The sequence below is a fragment of the Tenebrio molitor genome, chromosome 8, assembly GCF_963966145.1.
Source record: "Tenebrio molitor chromosome 8, icTenMoli1.1, whole genome shotgun sequence".
In the NCBI taxonomy this organism is placed as follows: Eukaryota; Metazoa; Arthropoda; class Insecta; order Coleoptera; family Tenebrionidae; genus Tenebrio; species Tenebrio molitor.
The window spans coordinates 6,424,769-6,447,936 of NC_091053.1; the positions used below are offsets into that span (position 1 = coordinate 6,424,769).

At 36.4% G+C, this 23,168-nt stretch overlaps 2 protein-coding genes across 2 annotated transcripts in view; one reads left to right on the plus strand and one right to left on the minus strand.

The window, feature by feature from the left end:
• LOC138137004 (uncharacterized) overlaps positions 1–22,579 on the minus strand; it is a 30,066-nt gene extending 7,487 nt beyond the window's left edge. Inside the window, exons 1-2 of the mRNA XM_069056306.1 lie at positions 22,433–22,579; positions 294–558 (exon numbers count right to left, since the gene is read on the minus strand). Coding sequence (XP_068912407.1) covers positions 294–533 — 240 coding nt within the window. The 5' untranslated portion in view covers positions 534–558; positions 22,433–22,579. The remainder of the gene's footprint in view (positions 1–293; positions 559–22,432) is intronic.
• LOC138136875 (cytochrome P450 4C1-like) lies at positions 5,394–8,297 on the plus strand. Its single transcript, XM_069056192.1, has 8 exons — positions 5,394–5,614; positions 5,664–5,855; positions 5,902–6,087; positions 6,137–6,203; positions 6,257–6,383; positions 6,432–6,644; positions 6,694–7,039; positions 7,091–8,297. The coding sequence occupies exons 1-8, from the start codon at positions 5,401–5,403 to the stop codon at positions 7,255–7,257; spliced, it is 1,512 nt and encodes a 503-aa protein (XP_068912293.1). The 5' UTR covers positions 5,394–5,400; the 3' UTR covers positions 7,258–8,297.
• Positions 22,580–23,168: the final 589 nt, after the last annotated feature.

Sequence of the window (23,168 nt, forward strand, 5' to 3'; positions counted from 1 at the left end):
GTCGATTAATCCTTTTTTCAAATCCTTTTTCTACAAACTAAATAAACGACCCATTTCTGCAAAACTCGCATGAGAAACATTCTTGCAGCACATCGGCAATCCCCTACACGATATGCCATAAAAACCGCTCCAATCCGAATAAAAAACGACATAAATCTGAAAATTCCGCTCCGATTTGGCAGAATGAAACCGAAATTCGCCTGACTAGCTTTAATAAAAGAGAAAAATCCTAGCGAAAATAAGCGTTCACATATCCGGCTGGCGGTTCCCATCGGCTTCTATTTTTGCACTCACTTCTGTTCCAAAGCGTCGGCCATCCGCTGCTGCTCCACCAGCTTGTAGTAGATCTTGGTTTGCCAGGTGTCATCGCTGGGGAGCACCAGATCGTAGGGCTCGTCGTCGGCGAAGATGCCACCATCCCCCACGTCCAGCATCTTCTTCATCAGCTGCGGCAAGATCGCGAATATGTTGCCATCTCCGAGGGCACTGAGGTTGACCCACAACTGGTGCTCGTTTTCCTGTGCGTCGCCCATCCTTGCACCGGTGTCCTGTCTACGGCTGGTCGCAAAGAAAAAATCATGCGATTGGGCAGTAAATTTCAAAAATTTATTATTATTGATCACGGCACGCATTCCGGATCACGTGGAGGAGTTGGTAATGAGGCGGCGCGATTTATGTGGCGGTGGAACGCCACCTCCGTTAATTACTCCGCCGATTCGAGGGTAGGGTTTGTGGGGCGATTGATTTTGCGACCGGCTGTGTGGAGAACGTTCTGATTTTATTTTTATTTATGATTTTCGTTGGAATTCATCTATTTTATGTCCGGATCGGAATCTAACAGACTTAATTTAATGTCGTACAGGTTGACATAATAAATGTCGTGTATCGGTGGATATATAATTTTGCATCGATTTCCGTTCGGAATTCGTAATTTTCTACTTAATAAAAGAATTTTATGACTTGGATTTGGGCCTAATTTTGCTTCAGCACGAAGCAACTTCCGCACAAATATTTATTTAAAAATAACAATAACTCCTAAATTCACAATATGTATACAAAGAACTTACATAAATTCTTTTTAAAATGTACATTTCAATTATCATTCGGAATAGTAATTTATGCAACAAGTATACAAAGTAGTACTTTTTTTTACTAATGGCAAGTTTGACGAGCACGAGCCGTATGCGAGTGCGGCAATCCCACGAGTCAAAGATAAACACTTTATGTATGAGTTCCATGCAATATTTTTTACAACTGTCTGGATTTAGAAAAAAATTAATCTAAAAATAAAGATCTAAAACAGATTATACAGGGTGTTTTTGAAAGGCGTGCACACATTTTAACCACGAGCTACTGGCTTCATGTAGAACTCGGAAAAAATATTTAAAAAATTCTATGTCAAAAAATAAAATGACATTTATTTTTTAAGCTACAATTTTTTTAAATTGCTTTTAGTCTTCTACCTTGTCAAACAACCTCGTAGGTAAAATTTCGGCACATTTTAAAAATACACCCCGTATATCATATTTTATAAAACGTACACCAATGCGGTTTCCTTGTTTTAAAGCATATTTCCTATAGGTTACTTCGCATTGGCGTACATTTTATAAAACATGATATACAGGGTGTATTTTTAAAATGTGCCGAAATTCTACCTACGAGGTTGTAGGACAACGTAGAAAACTAAAAGCAATTTAAAAAAATTGTAGCTCAAAAAATAAATGTCATTTTATTTTTTGACATAAAATTTTTTAAATATTTTTTCCGAGTTCTACATGAAGCCAGTAGCTCGTGGTTAAAATGTGTGCACGCATTTCAAAAACACCCTGTATGTATATACAGGGTGTCCCAAAAATGGCGCACTAACGGTGAACTACGGTGTAGAAGAGATTACCGTAAACGTCAGAAAAATGTTAAAAAAATTCTATTGGACTTATTTGTTGATTTGGCGGTCTTTGAAAGTGGCACTGAACAGATTAATTATTTTGAAATATACGTATGAAATTGTCATGACAGCTACGTCTAATAGTACATATTATCACAAAATACAAGATTACTCACTATCAATATCTAGTCTTGCATAACAGAGAATTTAGAAGCTTTGGAAATCGAAAAAATTATTTTAAATCCACTACGGTAACATTGCAAAGTAATGATGTACGAATATATTTTTGTTTACATTGTATTACCGTTAGGCAGAATATAGCCAAAGGGAGTCCGTTTCGGCTCAGGGACGCGAGGGTCGCGGGTTCTATTCCGACCCAGGGCGAAAAAAAAAAAAAGGCTATATTCTATCTTGTGATTCGGAAGTCACGTTAAGCCATTGGTCCCGGTCTATTGAGTTGGTCATCACGCCCCTCATAGATTTGTAAACCAGTCCTAGACTGTGTAACTTTTTTTTTTTTTTTTTTTAATAATAAAAATAATTATTAATTTTTTTGTCGGAAACATTTTTTCCATATTTTTTTCATGTACATTTAAACATCCTCGATAAGGTAGTAAGTAATTTGTACGCCAATTTTGTGACACCCTGTATATTGAAAAATGGGTTTCGTAAGGAACTGTTCCATGTTCCATGAGTCCAAGTTTATAAAACGAGTCGTGGAGTGCGAGTTTTATAAAGGACGGATGGAATAAACGCCTCATGTAGCGATTTTTTTTATACGATTTTTTTCTATTTTGCACCTTTTGAGCCATTTTTAAATCAAAACTAAGAATTTTAAAATTCTGTGGAATTTTATGATGGCTGCCAAAAAACTGTTGAAACACTTGTCAATTTTGGGATATTCGCACATATTGACTGACGCTGCCAGAATCCTCTAGACATTAGAGGATTCTGGCAGAGGAGTTTAGCATTTCAAATTTGTAGTACCAACATGATAACCGTAAATTGCACTATCATTATTATAGAATCGTTTTCAGCTGTTACGATACTGTTTTTGGTATCGCAAAAGCTCTGTTACAAACGCAAAATAGAAAATAGTACCGGGTGATCAAAAAGGACTATTTAAGTTGGCAATACAATTAACCGGATACGTCTTTTGACAGATATTTTACGTGAAATCAACAGCGACAAAATTGTGTGTTATGTGTGTATAAAAATCAACGGTACAAAGAAACAACTTGAACTGTCAATGTCAGTGTGAAGTCGTCAACAACCGGAAGTTACTTAAGTTATACTGCCAACTTAAACAGTCCCTTTTGATCACGCTGTATATTGTTATACGAGTTGCACAAGACAGTCTATTGTCTAAAGTAACGAATTCGACAACATGTTTTGTGACACGTGTGTAACATGCTATTTTTTCTGTTTTATTAATTTAATTTTTAAAATTTTTAATTTATAAAATAATTATCTAGTGACTTTTACTTTAATGGAATTGGGTTGGTATTGACGAAGCGCTGTCATTTCATTGATCCAAAACATGGATTCAGGTTTAAATGACATCACATTTCACACTGAAATTTACTATCAATACCAACCCCACATTCAATAATCACTAGAAACGATGGTATAAAATTGATCTTTGTGAAACTGTTTTCGGTGTCACAAAATGCTTCGTTTTCACAAGTTCTGACATTTATCAAAATCCGTTCACACATGAGAAAATTCTCAAATTCTGACAGTGTCGAACAAAAAAGATTATTAAATAAACGGGACAAGAGTTCTATGGTTTTTTTTACTATGTTTCAATTTGATTTTATATTCGTAAAATTCTACATTGCAAAGTAAAACTTTGAACGATTTGTTTTTACTTATAACGATTCAAAAGCAAACATATTTATTTATGTATTTTAATAACGTTAATTATAGTTTTTTCTTTCATAAAGTTGTTTTCATGTTACTTTACATAGTCCAAATATAATTCTTAGTCACACACACTTATAATATCTAATTAAATATACGTGAATTAATTATTATTTATTTTTCACTTTAGTATAATTGCATGATAACTCCTAGGATACGAAATACGTAAACATGTCCATAACAACCGGAGCATAATACAGGGCGTAATAAGAATAAGCGGGCGTAATGAATTCATAACGCCCTCATCAATTCATAATTACAAAGATGCCAATTTTTTTTTTAAAGAACAGGTAGTGAAAAATAAAATCTTGTATGCACCACGGCGTCACCGAATGATTACGCCCATCGAGCGATATCCATCTCTCGGGCTAAAGCCCTCGAGTTGGATTCATCGTTCTCCGGGCGTAATCATCGTTCTAACGCCCTTGGTGCATAAATAGCTATTTCCTTCTAAAAAAAAGCCCAATTTAGACACGAACTCGTTAAATAAACTATGTACTATTAATTATCCAATTATATGTTTTTATACATATACAGGGTCATTATAAATGGTGCCCCATCGCAGTTGGCGTTGAAAACCCACACAAATTTTGAATGTGCCGGCAGCCTCGCAAAGTTAGACAAACTAGTACACAGATATCCCCTACCGCCAGGAGCGCCATCTATCGGCGATACTAGTCTCACTCATGTTATGAGGCTTCCGGCACATTCAACTACGTCACCAGCGTCTACTGCGATGGGACAATCATTTATAATGACCCTGTACAATTAATACTACGAATCAGGAACTAAATTTTAAGGAATTTTATTGTTTGTTTTTATTTTCTAGTTCTCTAAATTCTTCTGGAAGAGATGATGACTCTATTATTACTCTTTAAACATCAACAGTCCCTTAAGTCATTGTAAGCATAAAAAAAACAAGCGTCCGAAGAAGAATAATGAACAACTCCCAAAAAAAGGGACCGATCTACATAGTCCTGATTCCGGTCCTTGGAAATGAACTCCTTGCAAAAGCAGGTTGATACTTGATACACTGTCAAGAAACAGTTTCAGTTATCACGAAAAGTGATTTCGCTGACATTTTTAATCAACACACTTTGAACTCACTTGTTGACATTGACATTTTGTATTCTAACGCTTTTGCCAAACACTAGAACAGTATGTTGGCCAAAGTTGCTTCCATGTATTTCCCGTGATGTGTGTCTTGTACACCGTTTGTCATAAGTCTGATGAATAAATTTTATAAAATATTTACAATAGTTTATACACAGTGATGGGTACTGAAATGGATGCCATGGAAACAGTTGCCTGTTCGACAAAAGTTTCCAAATTTAAATTGAAACAGGTATATGCAACCAAAAATACTTCCATGCATCCAGAGCATCTGAAAGTCTAGATTTGGAAATACGTCCAAAATCTCAAAGGCTTCTTTGATCTAAATAACTGTTGATTGCACCATTGACAGGAGCAAAAACACTAAATGCGATACCACTTGACCGGTTTTTGTCCCATGTCTCAATCTTGCCTTGTTAAAAAAGGGGGAACTCTTTACCTGCACTATATGTATTTATAAACAGAACCTGTTTCCATTGATGGTATTTGTTTATCGACCATCCAGCGCGATGTTGAAAACCGACACAGCTACCACTAACGTTTTATTATTTACTTGTGTCCCTTTGGTTCTCCTCCTTTGGGTGAAATTTCTATGGAAGAGACGATGGCTCTACTATTACGCTTCAAAAATCGACGGTCCCTTAAGTTTTCCCGTCATTGGAAGCACACATGTTCTCTTCCAAGGAAATCATGGTAAAATTTACATTTTGTCAATTATTTACACCCAAAACAACATTTTCAGGAATTTTACAAAACATCGTTCAACTAATCCAGAAATACAAAGCACCAATGAAATTATGGCTGGGTGATAAACTGGTCATTGTTGTGAGTCGGCCCGAGGATGTTGAAAAAATCTTGAACAATTCTCTGGAAAAAGGATTGATGTACAAATTCGTGATTCCGGTCTTTGGAGATGGACTCTTTATAAGACCAGGTTGGTAGTCGCTTCAGAAAACAAACACTAATCTTGATTCTTGTAGTGAAGGAATGGAAAAAGCACCGAAAAGTGATTTCGCTGACATTTAATCAACACACTTTGAACTCATTTGTCGAGATCTTTGTTTTGTATTCTAACACTTTTGCCAAAACACTAGAAGAGTATGTAGGCCACGGTTGTTTCGATATATTTCCCGTCATGAGTGTGAGTGTTTTGGACATCGTTTGTCGTAAGTCCATTGGAACAAATTTTGTAAAACCTTTCCAATTTTTTCTTAGACACAGTGATGGGTACTGAAGTGGATGCCATGAAAACTGACACCAAATGCACCAATTGGTTCTTCAGGTGAGCACACATGATAGTTAAATTGTCTTAAACGTGGTGGTATCCTCATCTAGAGCGTCGGAACTGTGCTCCATACGACTGTTCAATATATTTCTTCACCCAAATTTCATTTGGAAGCTGACTCCTTTCTCCAAAGAAAGTGATTCCGTATGTGCTCAATTCAGTTCTTTTGTGCAGAAAGTGAGTATCAAGTTGTACATCTAAATCTGCTAAAGGAAATCGTGTTAGATCATCAACAAAAAAAGGAGGATTGGATCTGACTACGACCAAAGAAAGAAGATTTTTCTGGATCACTTGATCCAGCTAACAGACGAGAAGGGAACCTGGACTGACCAAGAACTGATAGATGAAACAAAAACATTAATAGTTTCAGGGACCGACGCGATAACTTCCACAGCAAGTTTTGTTTTGATGATGTTAGGAATGCATCCAGAAGTCCAAGTATTCAGTAAATCACTTCCATAAAGTGATGACAAATATTTTTTTCTAGGAACGAGTTTATAAAGAACTGTGCTTGGTTTTGGAAGACGGCAAAACCGTTACCGCTGAAGACCTACCAAACCTGGTTTACTTGGAACGAGTTGTCAAAGAAACTTTAAGACTGCTACCACCAGCCACCATAATAGGACGCCATCTAACTGAAGATGTTTCTTTAAAGGAACATGTTCTTCCCAAAGGTTGTACCGCCATGATTCCAATTATTTCCATCCACAAGGATGAGAATGTGTGGCCTGATCCATTAAAATTTGATCCTGATCGGTTCTTGCCAGAAGAAGTGGTCAAAAGACATCCTTATTCGTATATTCCATTCAGTGCAGGGCCCAGGAATTGTATTGGTAATATTTTAGTTGAACTAGAACGAATAGGAACAACTGATGTGGTTTCAGGATTCAACTATGGAATGATGGCTGTAAAAACTATGTTGGTGGAGATTTTAAAAAGTTATAAAGTCACTGGAACGGCGTTCAAGTCTGTTTCAGATATCAAACTGACATTTGATATTTCCACTAAATGCTTAGATGGATATCAAGTCAAATTAGCAAAAAGAGATTAATTGAAAAATTTGGTACATTAGTTTGGCTTCGTCTTCGTTTTATATTATTTTGTACTTTTGATATACAGGGTGTTTTTGAAATGCGTGCAGAAATTTTAATCACCAGCTACTGGCTTCATCTAGAACTCGGAAAAAATATTTAACAAATAAAATGATATTTATTTTTTGAGCTACAATTTTTTTAAATTGCTTTTAGTTTTATATGTTGTCCTACAACCCGTAGATAAAATTTCGGCACATTTTAAAAATACACCCTGTATATCATGTTTTATAAAATGTACGCCAATGCGAAGTAACCTATAGGAAATATGCTTTAAAACAAGGAAACCGCATTGGTGTACGTTTTATAAAATATAATATACAGGGTGTATTTTTAAAATGTGCCGAAATTTTACCTACGAGGTTGTTTGACAACGTAGTAGACGAGAATATGTGGCCTGATCCATTAAAATTTGATCCTGATCTGTTCTTGAAGGAAGAAGTCGTCAAAAAACATCCTTTTATGTTATGATTACACAATTCTTGATGTACCGGTGATAGAACACTAGGTCTTATTTCATTTGTAAATAACTGAATGCAACACTAAACATATGTCTTTTACCGCTAGTTTTTTACTTTCTTATCTTAATAGATTTTTACCATAGGCATCATTGTTTTTACAACGTGATCAAGAATGACTGAGTCTGTTGGTAGCAATGAAAATTTGAATGATTTTGGTACCACTGTAATCTAAACGCATTTCCGGTTGTCAGCTTTGACAGAGTTGACAGGAGAATGTGACGTTTACCATTAAAGGGTCATTTTAGTAATAGCATAAACATACCCGACATAACCAATTTTTTTTTAAATGTCATGTCAAGTTAAAACATCCGGTCAGTGCCAATTACGAAACAGAAAAACACCAATATTTTTCAATTGTTTCATTGCCAACAGACTCAGTCATTGTTGATCACGCTGTATATGTCCTTCTCTTTGGGCCTTCGAATTTGCATTAATAGTAGATAATTTTAAATTCTTCCTTGTAAAAATTTTGCTCGTTAGCTAGAAAAAACACAAGAATAATTTGTCGAAATTAGACTTTTCTTGTGAAAACATCTATGTTTGGTGTTTCTTAAATTAACAGTCCAACTACATTCAATAAAATATTTTTATTCTTCTGTTCATAATTTCAAATAAAAAGCAAACAAAACTGGCAGCATATCCTAATAGCAAAAACACAAAAACACTCTGCAAGTGTGTCAAAGTTAAGAAAACAGATTCTTTATTAATCTCGTTCTCTTCTCTACTATTGTCGTACAATAATTCCGTCAATCCCGCTTGCTTCAGCTGCAAGACAACACTTCCAAACTCTTCAATGTAGGGAGAATTTTTCTGAAACAAGAAAATCCGTTGCGAAGGTACGAAAAACTCATCCAATATTCTATAAACATCGTCTCCATCGCGTTTCACTTTGACGAATTCCGAAGCGACGAAGAAAGGAAGAAGAAAAGCCTCATCGTCGTGACCTTCGAAAACCATTTCGTAGAGATCTCGTTTGTCAAAAACAGCAATTTGTCGCGACAAATCGTGCACTCTAGAGATTATTTTGTGGAATCTTGGAAAAGTAATCATCGGGATGTCACTATGTGTCAAGTCTTCAACAGTATTGACATCTTCGTGGTACCTGACTTCGGTCAAGGTACTGCTCATGCTGGATTGGAAACATGTCAAAAAGACAGTGGCAGATGTGAAAGACAACAAACAGAACAGTTTGGATGCTAGTGTTTTGTGCAACGACAGTTTTTGACAAAGTTTGACACAGGTGTACAAGAGAAATGTCAAAATTGTCAAAACAGTCCAAGTGGTAGAGTCAAAAATTGTCAGAATTGTGACAATGGTGCGACTGTGCTTGGGGAGTAGGACAACAATCCCGTCCATTATGTGAGGATTGAAGAAGTCTAAATGGGCAAAATCGAAACCTTGGATCAGACCCACGAACGAGAATTCAGCTTTGTCGTCGACCAACAATTGGGCAATACCGTAAAAGTCCTCCTCTGACGGACTCTCGACGATTTCCAGAGTAGCGTTGATTGCATAAAAGATCAGTTCCAGCAGATCGAAATCCCTCCCGTACCACTTCCCCGCCATTTTGTACAACTGGGGCGGATCCTCGCACATGGCCACCTTGATCACGTGCCGGTTGACATTTTTGAGTTTGTTGAAGAACAACTGGGGGCACCTCTCCCCACTCAGTCTCCTCGTCTCGTTGCTGTAAAAGTCATAAGTGACGATTTCCAGCCGGTTTTTGACGAAAACCACAACGAATTTCAAAATTTTCTTGGTCCACATGGTAGACGCGATTTCGGAGACGGTGTCCAAACTGTCAAGCGGCTTGCAAACGACTACGTGGACCTTGCTCTGGCTGTTCCACATCACGATCATGTCTCTGATCACTTTTGGGTCTTGCAAGAACACGTAGTACTCTGTGACCATGGGGTTGCGAGTGTCGTTGATTAGTTTCGGTTGGGGCAAGTGTCTTATGAAATGACCCAACAGGTGACTGCAGTGGTCGCTGGTCGCGTCGATTACGCTGAGGGTCACGTAATCGGTGTTTTTGGTGCAGCGAAGTTGGGATAAATATTGCACCAGATCGGTTTCAAATTCAGTTCTTTTGACGAGGAGTTGGTGGTTGAAGAGGGAGGCAAAGGAGAAGAAGTGAAGCGGCAGCAAGAGACCACCGTTCACTAGCATGGTTGATAAATTACTGAAAGCTATTTCTTCTGGTGGAGCGTGAAGAGGTGATGGTTAGCGCAATTTGGTTGTCAATCAAGGGAAGAGTGAGTTGTAACAAGTCGACCTTTAAGACCAACGCTTTTCATGTAGTAATAAAGAAAGTGTTTTTTCGAAGTGAAATTAATGACCGTGAATGATTTACGACTGACCAATTCTGACTGTACGTATGGTGTAAAAAAGGATTAATCAAAAATATTGGAAGGAAACTGACGAGTATTGCACGGGAATTTTCTACTTGTGTAATGAGAGAAATTTTTTCAAGTGATACACATTTCAATTAATTATACCTATGAACAGTTCGAGACACGGAATTTCGGGCATCACTGTCAATATACTGTCAAAAAATGTAAAATAGGCTTTACCTTATTAACCTCAATTTTACCGCTTGCGACGATTTTGATAGACTTTTGAATGTCACATTGACAATAAAGAGTGATTTACATCGCAATTTTTTGCGTGTTTCAAACTGTACAGTCCCGAGCAATAAATTTTGGCCGTCTTTGACGCAATGGAAAATGCTCCATTGTAAAAGGGTCATAAACATCATAACCTATCATCATGCTGAATGCCATTAATTGTCATCTTTTCCTCATTTTTTTGACACTTTGTTAACAAGAGCATAATCAGGCAGGGATTTTTTTTAATTTGTGACAATCTAACCAAATTTTGAAATTACATTGACAACCAAAATTTATTGCTCGCAACAGTAGGTAAATACCGGGTGAATTATGAAAAATCTTTGGTGCTGTAACTTCCTTATTTTTCGTACGATTTTAATAAATGATGTGTCAAACAAAATCGTTTTAAATGGGCTACAATTTGAATTAATCAAATATTTGTTCTTGAGTTCTGTTTTTGACAGATAATAGTCTACTTTTTTTTTTTTTCAAATTGCACGATTAACTTTTTTTTGCTCAATTTTATAGAGATTTTTATTTTGAATATGAAAATGTAAACAACCATGCTCATGCATAGAAACAAAAAGAAGAAATTAAAAAATAATGTACAACAACAAAATGCTTTATTTTGCCCTATGGGCTTTCGGATTCCTGATTACAAAACATAAACATAAAAATAACAATTTATTGTTCTCCCTCACTCCTCTCGTTCTCTATTCTTTCTCTCCTCTTCCTTATTCTTTCATCCATCTCCCTGCTGTCTTCGCTCCATATTTCTCCCCATTCCCTTCTCTTTCTCTCTCTCATTTCGCCGCATATGTTCGATCTTCTCACTATCCTCGCGTCACCTCCTGCACCTTCTCTCTCTCTCTTCTTCTTCCTTCCCATTCCTGTTCTCTCTCTCTCTCTCTCCTCGTCCCCAGCTCTGCAACCCGCTATCATTTTCCTCTCTCACACACACTCTCTCCCCTCCCTATTGTACTTCGATTCTCTTATTCTCTCTTCTCTCTTACTTTTCTGTGTCTTTGTCCCTCTACCTTTTTATTCACCTTCTCCTTGTATATTTTCTCGCCGGGTCGTCTTCTTATTCTCTCCTTCTAGCAAATTTTCTTCAGTTTCTCCTGTCTCTTATCCCATCTAAACCAGTCCCCGTTTATCTGTATTTTCCTGTATCCTATTTTCATCCTTTTTCCTCTATCTCTCTCCTCTCTGGCCAACTCTCTTAACTTCTTTTATGTTTCCCTTTCTTCTTTTGTCAAATCGTCATCTATATACATCCTCTCACCTTTTTTTTCCTTTAACTTACTGTTACTTACCATTCCTCCACCCCCTCTCTATATTTCCACTTATTGCCCCTATTCCAGTTATTATAACATTATTCTTCCTCTCCTTCTTTTCTCTTTGTTCCATCTTTTCCTCTATCATTTCCATCCTCCCCATTCTCCTCTCTCGCTGCCGCTAATTCCTTTCTTAGTGTTTTGATCTCCTCTCTCATCTCTCTTATCATGGTTGTTTTCATTTCCTTATCCATTTCCTTGCTTTGATTTTCTTCTTCGCTTCTATTTGGTAATCTTCTCGTTCTGGAACTATTTTTGAGTGGGTTCTTGCCTTCTTTCGACATTCTACCCTCTTCTCTTTCTCTCTTGCTGCTTTCTTTCCTTACTTCTGACGATTTCAGCATGTCCTCTCTTTCTTGCTCTCCCTCCTTCTCTCTCGCTGCCGCTAATTCCTTTCTTCGTGCTCTGCCAAACCAGGAATTCCGGTGCTTAAATAATGTATTTTTTTTAAATCAAGCAGTCACATTAAACAGTAGTAAAAGTGCATTTTAATTTTGCAAAGTGACTAAGAGAATTATGGACATTCAAGACATATTTGACTCCGGCCGATAACAGAGATGATTTAGTAAGAAGAATCGTAGCAGTATGTGAACAAACGCCACCAGATTTTTTATTAAACGCCGTAATAGGCGTCAGTGGAAGGTGTGGATTGTGCCTTAGAGAGAATGGAGGTAATTTCGAACATTTGCTATACCTATAGTAAAGTTATGGTTACTTGATTTTTGTAAATTCTAATTTTTGACTTTTTATTTTAATGTCTGTGTATTCAGAAGATAAACATCTATCAGAATAAAGATAAAAAAATATACAGTGCAACTTAAAAAAAACAAAGTTAGCTGCGGTCTGTCAAAAAATATAATGTCCAAAAAATTATAGCATGTCGATCTCAATCTATAGTGTTTCTAAAGCGATTTTGTTTGACGTATCATTTATTAAAATCGGACAAAAAATAAGGAAGTTATAGCACCAAAGATTTTTCATAATACACCCGGTATTATAGATTTGTCAAAAATTACTCCCTAGGATTTGGGAATATTCGTTAGAGCTTGTGCCAACTGTCATGATCGATGACCTTGACAAAAGCTGCGCGAAGGCGGAGCCCAATTTTGACAAGCGAAACGTAAAAACATAGGTCGTTTGGTTAAAATTTTCAGGGTGGCGGCAAACTTGCATTTTACGCTGTCCATCGCTTTGGATTAGATCCCCGACATTATCTAGGGACCTGTCGCTAAATAAATATCAATATAAATTAAATCACAACACAAATCTGCAAAGTGTGACAAATTACAAAATGGTACCGATGTTTTTAGTTTGAATAGTACAGCGCTTCGGTACGCATTCTGGTTTCTCCGTTATCGAGTTAGGGACCGTTTATGTTGGAGCTAAGATAAGCGATAAAAGCGGCGATAAGAGCGAAGTACCATGGTTTTCAAATGGCAGTTCGCTCTTATCGCTCATCGCAGCTCCAACATAAATGTACCCTTGGCGATAAGAGCGGTCGGAGCGAGAACCACGGCGTGCAGTGTTTTGCGAACAACGATAAGAGCGAGGAAATCATTTTATTTTCAGTTGTCTGTTGTCTTCGCTAAGTGAATCGTCGCTCAAAATGAATGTGGAACAATTAATTGATGAAATTTTCGTCAGGCCAGCCTTATGGGACCAAAAAAATGGAAACCACCATAACAGATTTTTTCTAAATAAACTGTGGGATGATGTGGCAGTGAAATTAAACACAACAAGTAAGGATTGAGTTTCTATTATTACTTTTAAATTCTAAAAAGTAAAAACAATAGTTATTTGTATCACAAACCTAGCAAATGCCATTTTGCAAGTAGGTACAAGCACGATTTGTGAAGCACTTGCAATTGCAAAACATTTTCTATTTCTAGCCGTGTAATACACAAAATGTTTCGGTCGACAATTTATTTAAAGCAAAATACAGCGTGATCAACGACTGAGTCTGTTCGCAATGAAAATTGAAAAATATTGGTGTTTTTTTCTCTCGAAATTGGCACTGACCGGATGTTTCAACTAAGGTACCTACTGTATCTTTGGAAGGTAGCGCCATTCCGTTCCACAATTTTTCGCCTCTAAATTAAAAGAGAGGACATTATCGATAAATCCCGTGACTGTGACAAAGATAGAAGTAAACAATTGTACGGGATTTTTGTATCGTGTCAAAACAGATTAACTTAACATTGCTCGAAATTAAAAGAGAGGCAGACATATCTCTGCACCGTTGGCGATACCTTTGTGATATAGTACCTTAGTTTCAACTTGATACGACATTAAAAAAAATTAGGTTATGTTGATGTCATTACAAAAATGAATTTTTTATAGTAAATTTCAAATTTGTCTGTCAACACTGTATAGTCCTACAAAAACTCTAGTGGAATTCGGCTTTGGTTGTAAATTTAACAACAACAACCGAAGAATAAGATTTTATTATCAAGTAATAACCGTTGTCATAAATACAACCACCACTACCTGTAACATCCCTCCCTAACATTGCTAACATTGTGAACCCCAAACTGACAACCTTCATTAGCATTTATCAGTAGGATTATTGCTGCAGCATAAAATTCTATTTTTCAAGTGACAAACATAAATTTACAACCAAAGTCGAATTCCACTAGAGTTTCTGTAGGACTATAAAAGCTGACAACCGGAAATGCGTTTACATTACAGTGGTACCAAAACTATTCAAATTTTCATTGTTACCAACAGATTCAGTCATTTTTGATCACGCCGTATAATAATTTTTGTTAAAATATTACCTGAGAGGGAATTTATTTTTCTTCCATTGGTAACATAAAGGATTCAACAAGCGACTGTCACAACAAAAGTTAACCAATTCTTCAAAGATTCAAAACCGTCGTCGTTCTTCTGTTATTCCTAACCCATCGCTTGATACCCCCCGACATTAATTGTACAAAAATACAGGGTTATTCTAAATGATTGTAGTCGAAGTAGACGTGAAAACTGAATGTAAAATTTATGGTTGCCGCTCACACACGGAAGTTAAATTGGGTGCAAAACAACTTAATATTTTTTAAATTGATTGCAAAACAACTCAATATTTCTGGATTCAATCGTTAATTCAACAAAAATAAATAAAAATCTCATCACTGCACTTTTCACCTAAAATATGACAGTAACAGCGACAAAACTGACAGTTCACATAAAAACGGCAAAAATGTAATAACATGGGCATGGCCTACTTCGACTACAATCATTTAGAATAACCCTGTACCACATGACATTGACATTTTGTGCTGCCAATCTAAAATCTTTGATTAAAAATTCCTGTTTCGATTTTCTTGCCTAGGCAGGGAAATGCTATTTTCCAAACGATTTAGACGAATGGAAAATCAGTTTTTCTAGACGGAGGCCGAAAAACCTAAATAACTACAGGTCATTATAAATTATTGTCCCATCCAAGGAGTAGGGGTTGGTGACGTAGTTGAATGTGAAGTCACCCGATTGGTCCGCGACAAAACTCCGGGATACAAAACTAGGGGTGTTCTGGCGAGCGCTTCATTGGATTTGTTTTACCGTCGGTGACAGTTGTAGTTGGAGGGTTTCCCCAAGTTTCCCATATAATTTTGACCGTTTCTTTTACAATTTGTGCCACTGTTGTAGCTCCCATACGAAAACTGAAAGCTAAACTTCTAAAAAAAAGTACTCGTACTCGTATCTGTACCAAATTATGGGATTACTAGAATTGATTCACACAAAAATGTTAATAAAGAGGTATAAGTCGGATTTAACATTACAGGGTCTACGGTTAGAGCCAAATGGAAATCGTTAAGAGACAAGTTTCGAGTAACTTTATCCTCACTTCCTAAACTGCGTTCAGGAGATGAGGCACCAGCCAGTTGCAACGTCTCTTGGCAATACTTCGAGCGTTTGCAATTCTTAAAAGATCAATTTACGCCCAAAGAATGGTCCGGAAACATTGAAAATCCGTTGGAATACCCACAATCGCTGGATACTCCAACAGCGACATCGTCTCCGGAAACTACCCAGCTCTCGCACTTTATGCTTGGAGATAGCGAAAATCCAGAAAACAGACCGATGTCCCAATCAAGTTTTCCTCACACAGCCAGCGATATCGGCGAGTCTTATTCTTCATCTACTTCACGACGTTCGTCAGTAAGCGAGCATCAAAAAAAATCAAGAAGAAGGCGAGCTCCAATTGATCCAGTAGCTCATGAGCGGTTAGAGGTTGAGAAACGGAAATTGAGGTACATTGAAGAAAACAAAGCCAAGCAGAAAACAGAAGAAGATGATGATTTAAATTTTTTCAAAAGTATTTTACCTCATTTAAAACATTTGACACCATTCGAGAAAATGTCATATCGTATGAAAATCTTACAAGTTACTCAGGAGTTTGTAAAAAACACATCTCAACCTCAACTTTCTACTTGACATCATCCACACTCCCAATCTCCATAGTACGCACCCCCATGTCAAGCAATATTCCATACCAACCCACACGATAGGTATACGAGTATTAGTGATCTTGACCCTTATTCACAAATGGAGTATCTAATAAATAATGTTAGTTGCAATAATGAAATGAAATTATTTTCTTCTTACCTTATTATGACAATTAAACGTTCTCTAGTGAAATTGGCCGGCATGGCAATTGTACCAAGTGCAAGTGGCAAGTGTTTTTTTTTTGTTGAATCATTAGTACATACAATATCATCAAAGGTTTCTTTTTGCAATCGCATGTATTTGAAAAATTTAGCTTGGTGCTTTCTAAGGTCCTTGCACAACTGGTGAAACTCGCCATATGAAAATCTTTTAGTGTTTATTGGCTGTGCAGCATATCGACGTTCTGCCCTTGTCTTCTGAGAAAGTTAATAGGTACCATTCCTCTGCATTTAATGAGAATAATATTTCTTCTTCAATATTATTATGACTCATTTTACAAATAAAACTACTCGTGTAAGATACCCAAGATAAGGAATAGACACCAATATAATATAATATAAATATATATGTATAAACACAACAACAAAGAAAGAATTTCAATACTCCTATGGCCGCTCTTTTTGCTCTTATCGCAGCTCCAACATAAACGTACCCTTAGACATTCAACTCAGTAAATAACGCTTCTAACCAAAATTTTATTATAAACAATTGTTATTTTTTCCCATGTGTTAGACAAGATCTAAGTAGCATGCAATTTTAATCATTTTTGACAGATGACAGAGTAGTAGGACGTGTTTACCGCGGTAAACATTTTTGATTGGTTGAACACCGTAGAGGGATATGGAGGGAGCACTGCCTATGCTGGCAATGTAAAGCTCGATTTATAGATTGACGTCCGTACGTATGACGCAAACGTTGACGGTACCGCTGACGTTGACGTGTCATAGTCGACGACAGACCATTTTATAAATTGGGATGTCGCATTCGGTACGCAAGCGCAAAAGTAAAAGTCAAAAAATCAGTGATGGCCGACCAAGACACAAATTTGTTATTTATTGTTTATTAATTATTATTACTCGTAGCAGCTACAAGTTTGCTCATACGGTGCAATCAACAGTTACTTAGATAACGGGCGGTTATGACTTTGACAGTGTCAGATTTTTCGTATCTTTGCTAACTCAGCTAATAAACGTCAAATAACTGTCACTACTTCAGGACTTAAAAGATTAATTTTACTTTCGTAATGGTGTTTTCAATAACGAAGAACAGACATGCAGCGCTATTGCCTGTTTGGCCGAGATTGGGAAAAAATTTCGAAATTTAAATTGTAACGGGTATACGCAACCAGAAATACTTCCATCCCTGTTGACACACGGTCAAGATTTCAACCCCTTCTTTGATCTGAATAATTGTCGATTGCACTGTATTAGGTGCAGCTCATTTTGCTGGAACAAACATAAGAAGGACAAGACGGTGGAAAACGCCTAGAACACGACCAACTACCAAAAAAAACCACTTCTGTCATCTGTCAACTTCTGTTTGTGAGTACGCAGGTCCGGTTGTGTGCATTTTCTGGCTTGTGATTGGTCGAATTGAACTGCTGACGCAAGACGTTGACGCCAAAGTTGAAACATGACCAACTTTCTGGCGTACGCTTACGGGACGACGTTTACGGAAAACGTATACGTCGATTTATAAGCGGTCCAATTCGTTTCCGCTGGTTCATGTCTCGGCGGTAGCGTAAGCGGTTGCGTCGTACGTACGGACGTCAATCTATAAATCGAGCTTAAAGGAAGCCGCACGTCGCGAGACCTTTGCGGAGACCTTTTATGACGCCTTTTAAAATGACCGCCAGTACTTCGTGAAATTTCGTGACGAGGGTCGTTGGGCATCAGATGCTTCATAGGCGTCGGTGTTCCGTCATTTTTCTGGGATTTGGTTTTTTACACGTGTATAACTCTGATCTGTTTTTATTTTGAACTAAATATTTACGGTCGTCTTCCTACAATTCCTACAAAAATTGTGCCCAGAAAAAAAGTAAAAGGGACGCCACTGGAAAGATGAAATATCTGCGTTAACTTCGGTTTCGCTTGGCTCATCTGGAGACCTTTTATTAGGTCTACAGAAAAGCGCGGTCGTACCACTTTTTTGAACAGTGCTCTCTCCATATCCCTCTATGTTGAACACGCATGTTTGATGTAGGTAACTACGTGGAAATTAATCACAATTAAAAATTTCATTTTCCCCCAGATAAAAATTCAACGACGTTGCCGTTGAGTATCAATTTTCGATGCAAACTGCGGAACTGTGTTGTTGGTGGATCTCATCTTTTGTTTTATCGAAACGTTTGTCTTAGCTTGATCGTATGAATATCTCTCAAAAAATCTATTATTAATTAATTAATTATTAATAATTACTGCTTTATCTTCAATGGTAAAACCAATTTTACCACTTATTCCGGGATAATTGTTGCTGGTAATTACAGCAAACGTCTGTAAACTTTGCAGAAATCGAAAAGTTGTTTTCTAGGTTAACAACAGCACATCATTGACATTTCACTGAAAAATCTGCTTTGGAAATAAAACTGGTAAATTACCCATTCTGACTAATGTAAAATGTTGTCCTTGTTTATTTTATAAATTTTCTCCATTATCAGATAATAAAATGCACAATTATAATGCCAACCAGAAATTGTCTACACCCATGCTTTGAACGCTTATTTGCAGAGAATTCCGCTACGACATGACCGATAATTTGCAACGCCTGCTCTGGTTTGTTTTCTTTTTGATCACATTGTATGTGAATAAGCTATGTATGAGGTAAACGTTCACTTATTGTATCTTTAGTCCTAGGTTTTTGTCGTATTTTTCATCCACGAAACGAGACCAAAATGTCAATTATTTTCTAATAAGAGTCCGAGACGAAGTGCTTGCAGTCATTAACTGGAATTCAAATTTGGTAGAAATCTGATTGATGTAAATTTAAAAAAACATCAATAAACACCACTTTGGATCACGTAATAATACTTTATTACCACCAAATTCTTTTTTTTTGCTTAAAACTAAAGTTGACGAGCTTTTCCACAACAAAGCTATCACCATCAGAGCGATTATAAAAACTGTCAGTTAAAAATTGGAATGTCCCAAATGCTTGTCAAATATTCGATGGTTTGACATCCCGAAATATCTTAGAAGACTATTTCTTAAAGATTAGAAAAATTAATATACAGGGTGATTCTGAAATAAGTTTGGAAAAAAAATGTGGAGTATCCTTGACACAAAATAATTCTGCGTAAATGACTTTTGGAGGTGAAATCAAAAGGATGGAAATTACCCTATATCCTTGTATTTCCAACGCCTATGAATAGGGAAAATTTGTCCGAATTTGTTCATTTCATTAGTAACCATTGTTACATCAATTCCACAATAAAGTCATAGGTGCAAGCACGCTGCTTTGTAAATGTTTCTATGGAAATGATCGAGAGGAGTAAGGTTACGTTTGTGACTGAGGGGCACCTTTGATTATTGTTGCTAAACTACCAATATAATAAGGTAATCACCTTTAACTCAGCAGCATACTAGCAATTTTGACCAAATTTTCAATCATTCGTATCTCGAAAACGAAAAAACTTTTATAAGCAAATTTTTTTGTGTATGACTTCTTCTCATCATCACCAATTACCGGTATTTTTTTCCAAACTTATTTCAGAATCACTCTGTATTAATAGAAAAATGCATTTGTGAATTTGTGATATTTTTCATCTCCCTCTTAACAAAAATGTTGTCCAATCAGATCGCTGCTAAATTTGAATTTCAACCAATGACAAACATTTGGCAGCGAATATTCATGCCTTGAAATTACCGATAATCGCAGTGTAATTTGCTTGTCATTGGCTGAAAATCCAATTTTCCACCAATATGATTGCATTAATTTTTTTAAAGGGAGTGTCAAAATTATTCAAAAGTATCATGTAAGTATTATTTATTAAAATTTAACATAAAATAACATTTTTAATTTACAATGCGAAAATTTCCGATAATAATGCGGAATCTGGAAAAGTGCCCCGAATGCTTGCAGCGTTTCCACGTTGAATGGCAAGGGAAATCCTCTCAAAAAGGAATTTCTTAGATGTAAGTATTAGTTTCTATGAAAAAAATTATCTATCAAAGAGCAGCTCAGTTTTTTCACTTATTACACGAGAGCTTTTTTTTGCATTTCAATGACAATTCAACTCGCATTCTCTCGACCAATCAGATTTACGATATTGATCAGTACGGACCAATCACGTTTGTTTTAAAAAAATTGCCGCGGAAATTTTCACTAGTGAAAATTGCCACCAAAAATTTCCAACAAAATGTTTCCACTAGGATATTTTATTTTCTATTTTATTGAATTTTTCAATCTTCGCTCGGTGAATTGTCATGCCGAATACAAACTCGTGGGTACGAAATTGCCGGAAATTTTCTCCTCAGACCACTCGTATTTGTTTCTTAAGACAATTTTCACTTGTTCGCTTCGCTCACTCGTGAAAATTGTCGCCGAAACAAATACTCGTATCTGAGATCGAAAATTTCCGGCAATTTCGTACCCACTCGTTGTCTACTATTTTGAGTTTAATTGCAGGCAACAAAACTCGAATAAATGTCAAGTTTACTTCGACCCAAAAAAAAAGCTTGAGTGTAATTCGGTAAGACAATTTAATGAATACGGAAAAGTACGATGATGCAGACCTACTAGAATCAGACGCTTTCAAAAGTTAGGTTCCGTTTTGTCGCTGGAAAAGTTAGGGCAAACTTTTTTCGCTGTCATAGTGATAAAAACACCACTGCTTATGGGATTTTTAGTGTATGAATTAAATTGTCAACTAAAAAACATTCACTTTAACAAAAAAATTATTTCCTCTTTGTTACTTTAAACACTTTAAACAATCGACATAATATAAAGTTAATATCTAGATTGTCACTCTAGTTTCGAAATGGCATACTTTTAGGCACGAGTGGCTAAAAGTAATGTCATGTAATGTCATTTTTTATTACAAGAGAATCCGAACAAATAATCCCAAAAAACACAAAAGATACGGTTTATTATATATTATAATTATAAATATTGAATGTACAATAATGTATATTAGAAAATTGAACATTTGATTCGAAGTTTGAGAAAAATAGGCCAAAACTCCCTTTTCCGTGATAGTAACCACTTTTTTCTGCCCGCACCAAATTTTTCGAAATTATGCGGACAAACTTTCCGATATTATTTCGCAAATTATTGTAAACAACAACTCGGCAACAAGATCGATTTTGTTTTACTCGCTTGTCAATTTGACGTCAAGAAATTTTTGCAAAAGAAGTGTTTAGGCACCTGACGTGTAACCAATTAGTCATTCGCCTCGTTGATCAATTCCACGTCGCGTGCCTAAAACACTTCCATTTCGCAACTTATTTCATAAATAGCTATTTTCTACTTTGCGTCTTTAATGACTCTATTAAAACACCAAAAACAGTGTTTTAATGAAAGCTATTAAGATACTGTTTTGGGAAACTTTTTTTTGTCATTTTGGCAGTATCACGCAATTTCTGCTAGAGGACCTTGAATATCCAACATTCTATAGGTTATAAAAGTGACATCATGGTGCAAACAATAACAATCAGAACAGAAGTACCAACCCAAACATCATAGACAAAAAAATCCCTCATGTGAAATGAAATTTCGTTCAAACAGAAATTTTTATAAAACTAACACAGCAAAGTAGAAAAAATACACTCGTTTTAAAAGACGTTTTGCCGCACTTGCTACCTTTAAACCCGAGCGTGCGACAATATACCGTCTTATAAAACTTGTATAATAATAAATTGTTATCTAACTATTGACATAAATCATTAAATTCTTTTAAAAAATCGGTAGGATAATGAAAATTTTATTTATTAGTGATCGACATATCTAGAATGTTTGTCGTAAAAGTGCGCACAAAATTTTAAAGGCTGGACAAATATTTTGTATTTTATGAAGTCAGATTTTTTATAAATGTGTTAATATTTATTACATACAGAGTGTATTGTTGTGTGATGTTAATTTTTCTTTTTTAATATCCAAATTTCTGCAGTAGTGCCACCAACTTGTCTTTTAATGCTCCTAAGCCCAACTTCCAACCAAATTATGTACATAATTTCCTTCTATCCCATTTCGCACAACAAAACCAGACAGAACCAATTATTTCTAATTTACCTGAGTACCCGACGCAAGACGTCCACTTAAAACTTTTCCAAACTCGTGCACGCTTTTCCCTTGACGCACTTTTAACAACTGAAACTACTGAGAGTAATAAGAGAAAAGAATTGCAAAATGGTTTGCAACGGCGCGTGATGGAACGATTCTGTAAACGTTTCCAACACCTGTTACCGTCACCAGAGACACGCACCACCCTCCCGCCACACAAGTACCATCTTTGTCTTTTCGAAACTCTCATCCTCACAAATCACGCACACGCTATCCCACTTTGCACCATATATTTAGCTCGTGATGGGCTTTTGTCACGTACGTTGCCCATTACTCACGACAGAATTTTATATAATGTGGAGACATTTTTCATGCCGAAACTGCCGGTTTATGACCCTGCGGCCTTTCAGCCGACACAGCACAGCTTTTAGCTTTTGCCAGCTTTAACAGAAACGAAAAGGGTACTAGTTCGCAACTAAATCCAACAAGCTTGCAGCCAAGCTTAAAAGTTAACACTTTGATTGAATGTGACTGGCAAGTGAGCAAATAGTCTTATTTGTGCCATAGATATTAAATTTTCTCACTTTAATTTCCTTTCAAAGCTTCAAAATTGTGTAATTAAGCTTCATAACGTGTTGTATTTAAGTTTCAATTCTAGGCTCTGAAAATGTCAAATTCCAGAGATAAATGTTTTTAGGTTAAGACCAAATAGACTACAAATTCGATTCATGATTAACAATTTGGA